This window comes from Gadus chalcogrammus, chromosome 1 (genome assembly GCF_026213295.1).
Source record: "Gadus chalcogrammus isolate NIFS_2021 chromosome 1, NIFS_Gcha_1.0, whole genome shotgun sequence".
NCBI lineage: Eukaryota > Metazoa > Chordata > Actinopteri > Gadiformes > Gadidae > Gadus > Gadus chalcogrammus.
The window spans coordinates 26,429,945-26,444,734 of NC_079412.1; the positions used below are offsets into that span (position 1 = coordinate 26,429,945).

The window sequence follows — 14,790 nt, forward strand, 5'->3', positions numbered from 1 at the left end:
ATGGTCTAGGGAGGGGGAAAGGGTAGGAAGAGGAGAGAGTGGGCGTGGTGTCACCTACAAGGGTGTGTTGATGAGGGCGGGGCTGACGGTTCCCTGCAGGTCAGGGGGGGGTGAGGGGGGGAGCTTGGGCACCCGGACCCCTGCAGTGATCTGCAGCACCCGCCCACTCTCATCTAGAGAACAACATGCATGGGGCATCAATCAAGTCCTTCACTCAGGGAGCGCACGCAGGGCATCAAACTCACCACATCACATTGGCAAATACACTTTTGGAAAGAAACTGCAAAGACAACTATGTATATCAGGAGAATGACAGACCAGCGATATGTTTCAGTACCAGGAGACAAAAAGACAACCCAAGTCATTATAAGGACTGTTCATTCACAATAACAACTTCACACCAGAAGTTGTTCAAAGGCCCCTACCCCCTCTCTATCAGCAATAGCTTGTGTGTGTGTGTGTGTGTGTGTGTGTGTGTGTGTGTTTGTGTGTGTGCGTTGAGCGTTGCATGGCACTCATCAGCGGGGGCTTCATCCATTCCACACTCAACGCTATTGTCTGGTCTGGTTGGATTTGTTTTTTTCCGCTATTTTTTGCTCGGTTCGTCTCCTCCTTACTCGTGACGGTCTCGCCCGCGTCCGCCGTCTGCAGCCGCACTTCCACGCAAAAGGCCCTCCCCTGGACAACTGCCAAAACGCCTCCTTCTCCTCCTCCTCCTCCTCCTTCCCCTCCTCCCTCGATCACCATGATGGAGGCGCCACCTGTCACATCCACAGAATACACACATTTCAGCGGCTAATCAAAACCATTCACATTCACCCAGACCCCCGCCCCCATCACCATCCCCCCCCCCCCCCCCCCCCCCCCCCCCCCATCCCATCCCCCGAGCCCCCCCAGGCGGGAAGAGGAGCCGGTTTCCCGCTCCTCGGGCACATTCCCGCCGAGACCCCCGAGTGTATGCTCATTTAATCTCCGCTGAGCGTCTGCTCAGAGCGGAGAGGGTCAATGTTATACAGTCAGACTACTTCATGTTCCCCCCGTCTAGTTTGCTCTCCAGTTCTCCCTCTCTCCTCCACTCTCTTGTTCTCTCTCACTCCCTCTCTCTCTTTCTCTCCCAGTCTCTCCCTCTCCCCACTCTCTCTTTCTCTCCCTCTCATTCTCTCTCTCTCTCCCAGTTTCTCCCTCTCCCCACTCTCTCTCTCTCTCTCCCTCTCATTCTCTCTCTCTCTCCCAGTTTCTCCCTCTCTCCACTCTCTCACTCTCTCTGTCTCTCCCTCTCTCTCTCTCTCTCTCTCTCTGGGTCTCTCTCTTTCATGCTTGCGCTCTCTCCCAAGGTTAGCATGATTAGCATATGACATGAGATAAGCAGTGCTGCGATCCATCTCGAGTGGCGCATGACATGCCGTCTCGCGCTTACATGATATCATTAGCATCGCTATTAGCATACACGCAGCTCTCCAGGTCTCTCTCTCTCTCTCTCTCTCGCTCTCTCTCTCTTCCCCCCCACCCCTGACAGCATTGGTCTGGTCACGTCGTCGTCATGAGGAATATGTCACGTCAGGCCAGATCATGTCAACGAAGAACACACACAAACGCATACACACACACATACACAGATAAGCACGCACGCGCGCGCACTGCTGATACGCATGCACACACACACACACACACACACACACACACACACACACACACACACATGACGTTGCTATGGGAAAACACCCCCGTCCCCTACTCTCTCTCTCTCTATTTAACAAGTCAGGCTCATTTAATCCTGATCATTAAGTCTGACTGATCATTATGTCCAACTGATCATTAAATCTCACACACCTACTACGACACGCACACACACCGGTGTTAAGGTTCTCCCGCCCCCTCTCCTCCACATGAACGCTTGTTTGACTTCAATTTTTCTTTAGGGGTGTGGGGGTCGTTACCAATGTACGGCCCGTGAAGCCCTTTGAGACTGTAACCCTGATTAAGGGCTATTCAAATATAATGCACTTGACTTGGGGCGTGGATGGTGTGGTGAGGAGGTGAGGGTGGGGATGGCGGGGGGGCCGATGGGGGTCGTCTGTTGACAGCAGGTATTAGCATAAAGAGCTAACTGGCGCCACAGGCACCGGATGCCTTGTTTAGGCAATTTACGCTGGTGTCATAAGGGCTGCACAGCAGGGGCCAGCAGGGGCCAGCAGGGCGGGAGAAACACCATAAATAAGAAAACACTCTTGCCCGGATTGGACCACGTCGAAGGCGGGACGCCTGGCCGCTATCGATCAAAGCGATTCCGATAACTCGGTTTTGAAAGCAAAACTCAACGCACTATCTCAGACTTTACCAGAAACAATCCACACAGCCTCGAAAGAGAGATGTATTTGAAAGCAAAGAAGGGTTCAGCGACTTTCATTATGCATTATGTAATGTACCGAAACATCAACATGAAATATACGTAAAAAACATACAAATATCTTGCAGATGCTTTATCCAAGGAAGCACTGAATTAACAACCGGGTAGGAGTAAGGCTATCATGCTGCAGAATACCTACCAGTAGGTTGTGGATAAACCACAACTCCCTTTGTTTGGTCCTTTAACACCCTGGCTACAGCAATAATAATCCCAATTTTTCAACGCAAACAACTCAGCGGGAGCAATTAATGTTTCTGCCCCGCGCTGCACCGCGGGTGGTGGCCTCGACCCAGTAGAGGGCGAGCGTCGCCCAGCAGGGACCCAGCGCGCCGCGCCCCTCGACCCCCCCTGCTCCGCCACCCCTCTGTGGGCGGGACCGGTGAGAAGCAGCCTCCAGAGACGGACGGACGGCAGGTGGGCTGAAGGTGTTTTGAAAACACCATGAATGCAATGATATCTACCTTCTCTAGCCATCATCATCACCACCACCACCCCTTCATCAACCCTCTCATGATCCCCCCCCCCCCCCCACAAACTCCCCCTGGTGCCACCAGGCCCTCTTTGATCTCTCCCCGCGGACCATCAATAATGCACTGTGGAGGCCCTTGTGCTGCTCTATTACACACACACACACACACACACACACACACACACACACACACACACACACACACACACACACACACACATGGACAAACACACCCACGGACACACACACATATTATATATTCATACACACTCTACAGACACACACGCACACACCCGGACAGACGAAGACATGTACGAACACACAGACACACACTCACACATATTTTAGAAGAGAGGGAGTGTGTGGGTGTGTACGTGTGTGTGCGAGTTTGTGCTTCTGTGAGAGCGAGAGCGTGTGCACACGTGTGTGTGTGTGTGTGTGCGTGTGCGTGTGCGTGTGTGTGTGTGTGTGTGTGTGTGTGTGTGTCTGCGTTTGTTTGTGTGTGTACGTGTGTGTGGGACTAAAGGGTGGTCCGAGCATTCCCAGGAGTCAAGCTGATGTTCATACTTGTGGCTGGGAGGAGGTGGATTTGGAGGAGGTGGAGCAGGAGTTGGTGTGGAGGTGGAGGAGTGGAGATGGAGCATGAACACCCCCTATTCACTATCATGCCATCGATCAAAAGCTTCTTTCCAAAGTGACTTACAGCGAATAAAGAAGCAGGAAGAGTTTCTGGGATTGGGTCATCCTACTCAAGGCTGACCACAGCTCGGCTGTGGACATCAGGGGGGAACGAACCCAGAACTTGTGGGACTCACCCAAGGGCCTGCCGTTGGTCCAAATGCCTTCCCACACCATCCCAGAGGTATGGATCATGATTCCCTGGCCGTTGAACAGGTTGTTACGCCACTGGCCCTGCAAACATGACGGACCGCTGATTGCATGCACACAACTTACGTCAACATAACTATACAAAACTATATATTCAGCATTATAAACAAATATGGGAATCTAGGTCTAAAAACACTGACACTGTGGTAGATCACCATGTGTTTTCCCACAAAGCAGGACTTGGACTTCTTGAGTCAAAGAGACTCCATTGAGGAAGATAGAAAAGCAGGCACCTTCATTCCCAGAGTGACGAGAGAGGCTTAACAGCAGAGAGAAACAGGGTAGCCTGCGCATCAAGGCTAAAGCATGCAAGACGCAGGAATGCCTGCGTAGGGTTTTTGTTCGTGCTTGAGCGCAATTGAAAGACAAAAAGATAATCCAGATCACGGGGTAAAGAGAATGAATGTGAGAGGGATGGGGGAAGGCAGAAGAGAGGGGTGGGGGGGAGGGGGAGGAGAGGGAGAAGCCGTCAAAGTCAAACACATTGAGAGGGATCAATGCGTAGACTTTGCCTGGCGTATCCCAGGGAGCAAGCAGACTCAAAGCTCTTCAAGCCCGCACTTCAAAGTGGTGACGTGTCCATTAGACTTTGTAATTCCGATCACATCAACAGGCCCCGGGCTACAGGCTTCGAATGGGCCCAGCAGAGAACTAGGCCATGGCTGAGGGAGAGAGACATTGAGGGATGATGGAGAGGGAGAAAGAGAGAGAGAGAGAGAGAGAGAGAGAGAGAGAGAGAGAGAGAGAGAGAGAGAGAGAGAGAGAGAGAGAGAGAGACACACACACAGCAAAAGGAAAGGTTCTGAGAGAGATGATGGGGGAGATGAGAAGAAAAGAGAAAAAAGTTGTGAAAATGTAAAGAAAAAAATATAGCCAAGAGCGTGTGAGTGAGAGATGCAGAGAAACAGAGACAGTTCACTGTACAGTATTTTTGATTTTATTTGAATGCAGATGAGTCATCATGATCTTAACAGAGTGATTACATTTATATGAAAAGTTTTCAAGAAAACAGGGTGTGTGTGAGTATGTGGTTGGGGTGTGTGTGTGTGTGTGCACATGCGTGTGGGTGTGTTAAAGTGCTGATGATGGGAGAGAAAAAATTGGGGCCGCGGCGGGGGTGGGGGGATGGCAGGAAATCTGGGGGTTTAGGGATTCATCTGTTGAACCACTATTAAGCAGGTGTCTTGGCTCCAGGCTGGGGCTGATGACTGTGCACTAGCTAGCCCCGCTACGCTAGCCACTAGTGCACTAGAAAATGTTAAGCTAATGTGCTACACTACGCCCACCACGCTAGCACGTATTAAGCTTACCCTGCTAAGCTAATACTGCCACAGTAGCCATGCTATGCTATCACTGCTGCACTAGCTCTGCTGCGCCATGTTATCCCCGTCACAGCATTCCTACTACACTAGCTAGCATAGTGGGGCTGTTAAGCTACCACCTGCTAAGTTAGCACCTGATAGGTTAGCACCCATCCCTGTTTTGGCTGCATTTGTATTTCTCCAGACAGATGTCTGGAGAAATACACTTGGTCAATCAATAACATCTCTCTCTCTCTTGCTCTGTTTCTCGCTCTCTCACTCTCTCCCCCGCTCTCTCTCTCTCTCCATCATTTCTCTCTCTCTCTCTCTCCATAATTTCTCTCTCCCTCTCTCTCTTTCATCCCCTTCTAAAGAAGAAGCGAAATCAATCAGGCCCGGAGAATGATTAGGAGGTTCAGACTCAGGTCACCCACCCAGTGGGATTTGAGTGTGCAGAGAGAGAGCTTCCTGGTAGAGACCTTGTGTTTGCCAAGCAGATGCACTGCAACAGCCACATGGAGTTTGTGCCTGAACAATAGGCTGTGGTGCCTACCAAAGACTGCGGTTCTTACCGTTGTGCAAATAGCTATGATCAGGAGAAAGGCGGGGATAGGGTGAGTCAACTGTACAGGAGCTGTCCTTCCATCCTACCTACTGATCATCCATCCTTCATCCATCTATCCATCCAGCCTCTATAATCCTTTAATTTATCTACCCACCATATATCTCCAAATCCATCCACAGAAAGAGGGGAGTTTCAGGGCTCATTTAAACTTATCTTTAAGAAAAAGGTTAAATTAACACCAAATATTGGCTTCGTTGAGTTTTATTTGAAATCAAAATATTTTATCATTTTAAAAGGATATTTTTGTATAGTATAGCATTATATAATTCTAACTCAAAACTGTGAATAAAGGAACAAGTGATGATTATGATAATACATAAGCTGCTGCTAGCTTCTGAGCTACTGAAAAAATCTTTTCAAAAGCATATTTTTGCATAGTATAGCAATATATAATTGTTACTCATTACTGTAAATGATGGAACAGTCGATGATTATGATAATACGTAAGCTGCTGCTAGCTTCTGAGCTACTGTAAATTCTACTGTAAAAGGCTTGAAAGGCAGCATAACATTGTAATCCATGCTTCCTATTCACTATTTACACACCCTCTTAATATTTAAAGCAATCTACAAATACAACCGGCACAGAAATGTTTCGCCTGATTGGGAATAATAGCTATGCTTATTATTATAATTAAATGTACATTTATGAAAAAGCCCACAGGAACTGAATGCAAGATGCTCAAAATGGATGGATATATATTTAAGATTAAAATACAATCTATAGAACCTAGTTTAATCAAATTCCAACACAAATACACACATGTCTACCACCTTAATAAAATATAGTATTTTGAGACATCAACAAGGTTCATATTTGAAGTATAATCGGACCAGGGTTTAAAGTAGTGGAAGTGGGACAACAGAGGTCTCAATCAAACAAATTTCTCATAGTCATTCCCTCATCAATTATGTGCCCATAGTCATACAACGATACACATGAGTGAGATGTTGTTGTTCCCCTGGTTCAGTTTAGGGACTAGGACATATCGGTCTCGACCTTCTTTGTTAGCTGAAAGAAAGAGACATTATTACGGACGTGTTTAACTCATTTAAATTTGATTGCATCTTGAAACATACAATGATCTGATCGTGTGCATACTATCATCTCGTTCTTTTTAAATGTGTGTGGTCAATAATCACGAGAATTTCTAAGATATTTCATTAGTTTGTCCGTAACAGCTGATTCCTTACAATCATAACATATGAAAAAGAAGGAGCTAGAAGAGTCATTCGTAGATGACCACTGGCCATCCTTGGAAGTCACTAGGCTATAATTATCCACACCTAACGGAAAATTACTGTAATCTCTCTTGCCCTCTTTGTAGAAATCCTCGTCTGCCAGGGACCAATACCACCTCATCGGATTACCACCATGGAGGCCTAGCCAAACATAGCTCTGTTTGCCGATCAGGGGTTGAAAGGCTTTCATTGCTCCCATGCTGTCTACATTGGCCAGGTCGAAACCCTTTTCTCTGCAGTAGTGCTGCGCATTAGACCATTTTAGGGGCTTTTCCACAAGCAGTGTTGGCGGTAGTGGGCACATAAGGATGGGCTAGTACACAGTCCGGGTATCGGGAAAATAACATCCTTTGGTAAGACCATTTGCTAAAAAACACATTGACCCTTTAATGCAAACATCCAAAGATGATTTAAAAGGAAATGCACCAACCTGAGATTAGAAAAATGGTTATCCATTCCATAGCTGTCATAGCTAACCCTACATAATAATAGAAAAGGACTGTAACTCGGTTTCTTGGAAGTATACCCATTGATATGTTGTAATGAGGTTCTCTCCATGATAATATGGAGAGCAACACAAAAAATTCAAGTATTTTTATAAAATGTATAGCATGTTAACAAACTATTTTTGTGTAATTATTAAATACATGTTAAGTAAGTAGCAAATAATATAATGATATAAATCGACTTACCATTGGGTTTCCTTGTTGGGTTATCAATCATCGCTCTAATTACTGGCTTTGTCTACGTCCATCTCCGTCTGCTTTTACCTCCCCCACCTCATATTTGAAATTCAAAAATATTTGTAAGAGAGGAAGTGCAATCAATTCCGGATTTTATGCTTGCCATCCTGCCAGCTTTACTGCCGGTCGTAGAAGGCATTTCTACTTTTGAAAGTTTCTTAAACGACAAGCGTTGTGAGTGATGGCAGATGGCTGAGTGATGAGATGTACATGTTTAATCCTTCTGTCTATTTGCAGATCATTTGCAAATAGCCCTGCCATCACCTGAAGGTTATGCCTTCAACAGATAAACATGTGAAGCAGGCTTTCTGAGATTAGCCTAGGGTTTTGAAATCGGCGATAATGATGTTAAAAATGAATTTCTCAGAAATGTCCTATTAAATGGGGGTATAAATGTGACCATTCTCATTCAACAGCATGGTGCAGGTCTTTGGGGCTATTGTGGTATGGATCAAGATTAGGTTATCCGTGTTGACAAGTTGAAGGCCCTGCTAACTTTAGCCATCTTTCAACTACATTTTAATTTGAATCACCCCCTTAATAGTTACAGTCTACAAGGGCTTCACAGGCCCAATTTTATGACACCTATATATATCAAATCACAAGTCCTTATCAACTTGAAAAAACTTGTTTGGCAAAAAATAATGATTGGTCAATTTGATCACCCAAATGCTGGGTTCAGGCTGCTTGGTTATAGGTTGGGTGACTTTGACCAAACATAGGCTTAAACCCACTTAGCATGAAGCTATTGAGTTATGGTCCCGGTGTTGCTGGGTGCACTGGACAGGGACCAGAGAGTATCAGCCATCAGGCAAAGCCTTTTTGGGTTTATTTCTTCCAACACAGCGCACTACGTCAGAGATGCACCCAAAATCAGGGATCGACATTCTTCACCGTCTGCCTGCTGGCGTCCTGAGCTAGGGTTTCTCATGATTATGGCTATGGAAGAAGAGTGGTTTCCTCACATCTGCAGGAAAACCTGTTCTCAGCGCTATGCATGGTTATAGCATCAGAAATGGCCATTAGCAAGTGACTGGCACACCCATCTCACAGGGACACTGTTTGCCTTGGAAATGACAGGGCTGACGTCATGACGCTTTGGCTGACGCTGCCACCTAGAAGTTGGTCTCCTCCCCCGTTACACATGATTGCTCTCTCTGACCTTGTCTTGATCAGCCCCACCCCGGGAGAAAGCAAAAGTTGAGCTGTGATAGGAAAAGTATGCCAGGTGAAGGCCCAAGCAGTTTCCTTTTTATGCACCTTATATGCACCTGGGGGGGGTAAAAGCAAATCATCACTATAGGACATAAAAGGTTTTACAGCATTTGCTATAACCTTTTTGTAGAATATGTGATCTGTGAAGTCCAGGAAATATCGTTGCGCAAGCAGATAGACCTTTTTCTGAGGGTATTGTCAGTAAAACACACACACACACACACACACACACACACACACACACACACACACACACACACACACACACACACACACACACACACACACACACACACACACACACACGTACACAACACCAAGCTCACCATCTGGAACATTCTGTGGGTGATTAGGCTGCTGAGACTGACCCTAGATGCTGATCAGAACACCGATTGCAGGCAGATCTCACTGCCTGCGAACGATACAACAATAAAACACTTTTACCTACTATGATCCAAATAATGCATGTCATTAAGTTGTTGTTCACAACATAAAGAGATATACAACTAGACACCAACTTTGGGGTGGTTTAAAGGGGTTCTATGTCAACATAATCCGCGGTAATAGTAATGAAAACGGTGGTTGCAGCATTCCCTAAAAATTATAAATTAAAAAACCTCTACACACAGTGTTTCCAATGAACATCCTAACCTGGCTGCACAAATGGCCAGCGGTTTTGCTGAAATCAATAATAACTCTAATGGCGGGATATGTCAACATGTTCCATTAGGATCAGGTTGTAGCTGCCATACCATCAGGGCCCGTTGAATTTGCTTCTACTTTTAATATGTTTGTGTGCATTTTAAAGTGAAGCTCGGATGTTGTTCTTGATTTCTTGATGCAGAAGTGGGTATTTGTTTTTAATGCAAATACTGACACCCAAGGAGCAAGGAGCCTACGGAGCTCAAATGAGTGCCAGATGTAAGTGAAGGTCAGCCCCGGGGATCATTGGTGAGACCATGCCTGATCTCTCACCCCTTTACCATGGGAGAGCAACTTGGAAGGCTAAGGCTATTCAGATTCCCACCCTGTATATGGCGAGTTCCAACTACGTGTTATGCCCATGGTTATGACCCACGCCAACTTTGGGATGCTTTGATATTCATTCATTGATATTCATTTGACCAGATTACACCATTGATTTTGCCTCATGTTCACTTTCAGTAAGAGTCCTACATGTTATGTGTTCTATCTCTGATGATTATGATGCTCGAATGATCTATTGATATTTTGTTTTGTATTGTACTACTATGACTACTGTTGTAAAAATAATTGCACCTTGGGGACATTAAAGTCTTAATTAAGTCTAACAAACTCTTTATAAAATAAATATTAGTTTTTCTTATCACTGTCCTGTATTATGTCCCCCATATTTCGCTTAGTTTACTATCAGGTGTACTTTATTATCCCTGGGATTAATGAACAGATTGTATTTTATTCAAGCTCAAAAGGACAGTTACGTCTGCAACCATCAATTAACATGGATGAAGCAGGGTGGCTACGGGCGGCATGGTTTAAACTGAGGAGTCTGAACAGAATTTGTTAAAAAACACAAATGGTTATTTCAAGCAATAGCATGGCACTCTTCCTAATGTCCCTCCTGTGTTCCTGTACAGCAGCAGGTGTAAGCCACCCCGGACCCAATCACTCTTTGTCACTTCCTGCTCTAGGGGCCCCCAGTGCAGCCCACTCCGCCTAGTGTACTTGGGGCCCGCCAGGAGAAGGAGGAGAGGTTGTGGGGGGAGGGGGGTTGTTCAGGCAGGCCCGGCCAACATGGGAAGAGGGCTGATGCCGCCCTCCCCCCGAAGCCAACGGGTTGGTGAATGCGTACATGTCTATCCATCTCTCCCTTCACCATTTATACTCTAGTGTGGTCATTGCCACACATCTCATGTGAATGAATGGCCCCACTATGCACCACGTTGGTAATGCGAAAAAAGAAAAGATTTTTTGCAACCCCTTAAGCGACATCAGAACTACGTGGGGGTCTGGATTAACGAGCCGAGAACTGTAGTGAAATTGTCAAAATGCCAAAGTCGGAGAACCAAACGACTGAAAGGTTAGAATGCACTGAGAAAGATGGCCCAGCTGCTGTTAGACAAGGCAGCACTGGTCATTCGGTCAGGTGAGAACTATAACAGATATACAACAGAGCACATAGTTATTGATTCAGAATATTGTGATGGACAACCTCTTTTGCTTTCTCGCATATACTCTCTAGAAACCAAACTAGCTAAATAGGAGTGTGAAGCTTAAATGGGTCTCAGTACACACCAAAGGTCCTGGTTTAAATAACATAGACATCAGAAACACACGGATGGTGTAAATAATGTTAACGTTGTGCTGCACGGTAGTTAAATTACGCACACACTTGACCCATATCTCAAAAACTTGGACTAGTCAAGATTTTATATAATGCGCGTAGTGTAAATAATATGCGTAGCGTAAATTGTATGATGATAACCCTGAGATTTTAACAATGCCATTGTTAGACCTTTTAAAAGTCTATTTGTAGTAACTGAATGTATAAATAACAAGAGCATTTTCAAGATAACTCCCAACTATCGGATGATCAAAATAGTAGAAGTAGTAGTATTATATACTGTATTTACAGCAGACAATGTAATGTTTGACCTTGCATTGAAAAATACCAGAGAATACCATTATTGATGTAGCCTTATTATTATATTAATCAAATAGAAAATCCTCTGCTACGGCACTAATTAGGCCTGTGCAATAAAGAGAATATTACACAATTATACTTTGGCATTGCAAGAAATTAATTACCAGTGGAGGAATGCACATTGGGTCGAGAAACACTTTATAACTACAAGCTCCACAATGAAGCAGGGAAGGCTCACTAGACCTGCTGCCCCCCTGTCGATCTGTAGTCCAAAACTGGAATACAGGGACCAGGAAACGTACATGTGACTCCCTTTCATACCTATATAGCTCTGTCATACACGCAAGAGTAGACTCAAGCCATCAAGACGATTACTAGACTGTAGGACACTTTGTGTTTGATGAGACGCCTTACCCTAAGATAGCTTGCAGAGCCTAGGGAAACATGCTTTGCCCAATTATCATTGCACAAATATTGTCCCATAATCAAAGTGTCCTATGGCTAACTATGTGTCCACATAGTCAGCTAGCGAGCTGTCAAAACCACCGTATTAGAACACGGGTGGATCTGCCTCACTGAGCTCAGAATTAGCATCTAATTAAAAGAACAACAGCTCCCCCAAGTGGCCGCACACAGGTAAAGGAGTTATCCCATTTTAAGACTAAGTGAAAGTTACCGTCAACGTTAAGTAATCCGAACTACTTATTATAGTCATTTAATAGTAAAAGATTTGTGAGTCTTTTAAATGAAAGGGGTAAATACATTTAAGATGGACGTGGAGGATAGGCTAGTGTTTGGTGCACCACAGTAGAGACTCACATCGTACAGAGATCCGTCCACACAGCGCAGAACTCCCTGGCCCTGCTTCTGGTCCAGGACCCAACTTCCTTCATAATGGTCCCCGTTACTACAAAATAAAAGCGTAGCACTCGGAATCAAGCCACATTTTGAATCGGAATGTAACTCCAATAAATGAATATTGTTTAAGTTCAGTAAAGATATATAATTATTTTGATGCGTTGTAAAGTAAGACTGACTTTACGGTGTAATATTCAACCCAATGTCCACTATTCCTGTTAAAGAAATATGAACCTATAAATCAATCAGCACACCTATTTGTTGTTTTCATATGTCAAAGGATTCTAATCACTAAATTTGTTCCACATGCAGCGGTACCTCCTGTACACAACCCAGAAAACACTGTTGGTCAGAGGGTTCCTACCTGTACTCGATGCGGCCCTCCCCGTGTCTCTTGTCCCGGTGAAAGGAGCCTAGGTAGGCATGGCCATCCGACTCTGTCAGGGATCCGTGACCTGAGGATTTTGTTAATTTCTGACATGTGTAATGACAATAAAGTCCCTACTACTTGAAGCCCCCTTTTGACACTCACTCTCACTCACTCTCTCTCTCTCTCTCTCTCTCTCTCTCTCTCTCTCTCTCTCTCTCTCTCTCTCTCTCTCTCTCTCTCTCTCTCTCTCTCTCTCACGAATATGTATTATTATATGCACATATATTTATATATAAAATTCTGTACACACAAATCCTGTAAGAAATTACTTCTGGGGCCATTTCATACCCAATATATACATCTCCAGGTTATGTGGGATTATCGTCACAGCCAAAGGGATTTGGAAAGTTGGGACTAAATTTATAACAAGTGTTTCCTCGTCAATGCATTCCCCACCTTCTCTGAGGCCACAGCAGAACTGTCCTTCATATGTTTCACCACTGGCTCTCTGCAGTACTCCAAAGCCATGGAGCTCACCTTGTTTGAACTCTCCAGAGTAAGAATCCCCTTCAAAACAGACGTTGAATAAACATATGAGCCTGGTTTGAATAGCTATATCAGTTTGTTTACGTCAAAACTAAATTAATATAGAGGAGTATAACAAACATATGCATAAATAAGATGTAAAAACTGTTTATTTAGTACTACTGTATACAGTACTGTAGATTTAGTTGAGGGGAATATATGGAACAATTGGAATAACAGAAAGGTTCTCATTAAAATACATTTATCATATAGAATATGTTATTACCACTTTAATATCGTTACCCAATAACTTAAGGGCAGACAGTTGCCATATGTGTGCAGTCCTCTTTTTTTTACTGACAATATCATGTCAGCGGCGTAATAACTGCTATGATTCGTATAACTCAGGCATAATCAACATTAACATCGAGACCCTGAAGGCATCTTACCCGTTTTAGCCCAGTGTCGCAGGCCGCTTCCTTCAATCTCCCCGCAGATAAATTCCCCCTCATAAAAACTGCCATCTTTCATCATCAGTTTGCCAAGGCCTGCTCCAAAACAAGAACCAGCGGCAATATATACCCGTCAATAAAGACACATAACATAATCCATAATCTACACCACAACCCTAACATAATCCTTGCTTGTTTAATCAGTAGGCCTAACCCGCACAAGGAAAAAAAAAAAACTGATGAATTCTCTATCGCATAAAGACTTGAGTATTTGCTTGAACAAACTGTTCGTAGGATGAACAGACATTTGAAAATGCCTAACTTTGTGATTCAGATCTACAAATGAACGTTAGAGATATTCAAGTTTAAGATGTAGTCTGGGTGAGAATTTAACTCACCGTGCTTTCTCCCCATGCTCCATTCCCCTTCATAGAGGAAAAAGCTGTTTGGGTAAACATATTTCCCGTAGCCTATTGGGAGATTGATGGGACTTGAGTTAGCCTGGATAGTTAATAACACACTATCTCTCGCTAACTCTAACGATACCTTGATCACATGGATTGTAAATCGACCAATTGTCTTTATACATTAATTGATGATTCAATGAATATTAGCCATACTTTGTAGGATTATAACAAGCACTGTCAAGCTTAACCGGAGATACTCTCTAAAACTAAAAGTAATGTATTTACCATGACGTTTTTGATTGGAGACCTCTCCGACATAGTTCGCTTTCTTGGACTCCATCTTTAATTTGATTGCGTCCATGACAACGCGGATCCATAGCAACTGCAACTCCGCTTTGCAACAATAAAGAGTTGCAAAACGAATAAAACCAATAAACGAAGGTAAATTGTAGAGGCATACATAAGCTATACTTTGTTCGTCTTCAAACATGGGTGTCAAATAAGGTGAAATAATTTTAAATATATTTAAAATTTAAGAAATGTAAATAGTCATTGTACTGCATAAAGGCCAAACGTTAGTTCATTAAAGAGCCCCTATTATGCTAATTTTCTGGTCTTAATTTATTATTAATGCCTCCTATAGCGCAACCTCACACGAATCACAGC

General features: G+C 44.2%; 1 protein-coding gene across 1 annotated transcript in view; it reads right to left on the bottom strand.

The window, feature by feature from the left end:
• Window positions 1-14,456, bottom strand: part of LOC130387450 (MORN repeat-containing protein 1-like) — a 43,693-nt gene extending 29,237 nt beyond the window's left edge. The window contains exons 1-9 of the mRNA XM_056596580.1: window positions 14,410-14,456; window positions 14,116-14,187; window positions 13,715-13,813; window positions 13,197-13,307; window positions 12,735-12,825; window positions 12,332-12,419; window positions 3,692-3,788; window positions 618-761; window positions 59-173 (exon numbers count right to left, since the gene is read on the bottom strand). Coding sequence (XP_056452555.1) covers window positions 59-173; window positions 618-761; window positions 3,692-3,788; window positions 12,332-12,419; window positions 12,735-12,825; window positions 13,197-13,307; window positions 13,715-13,813; window positions 14,116-14,131 — 761 coding nt within the window. The 5' untranslated portion in view covers window positions 14,132-14,187; window positions 14,410-14,456. The remainder of the gene's footprint in view (window positions 1-58; window positions 174-617; window positions 762-3,691; window positions 3,789-12,331; window positions 12,420-12,734; window positions 12,826-13,196; window positions 13,308-13,714; window positions 13,814-14,115; window positions 14,188-14,409) is intronic.
• Window positions 14,457-14,790: the final 334 nt, after the last annotated feature.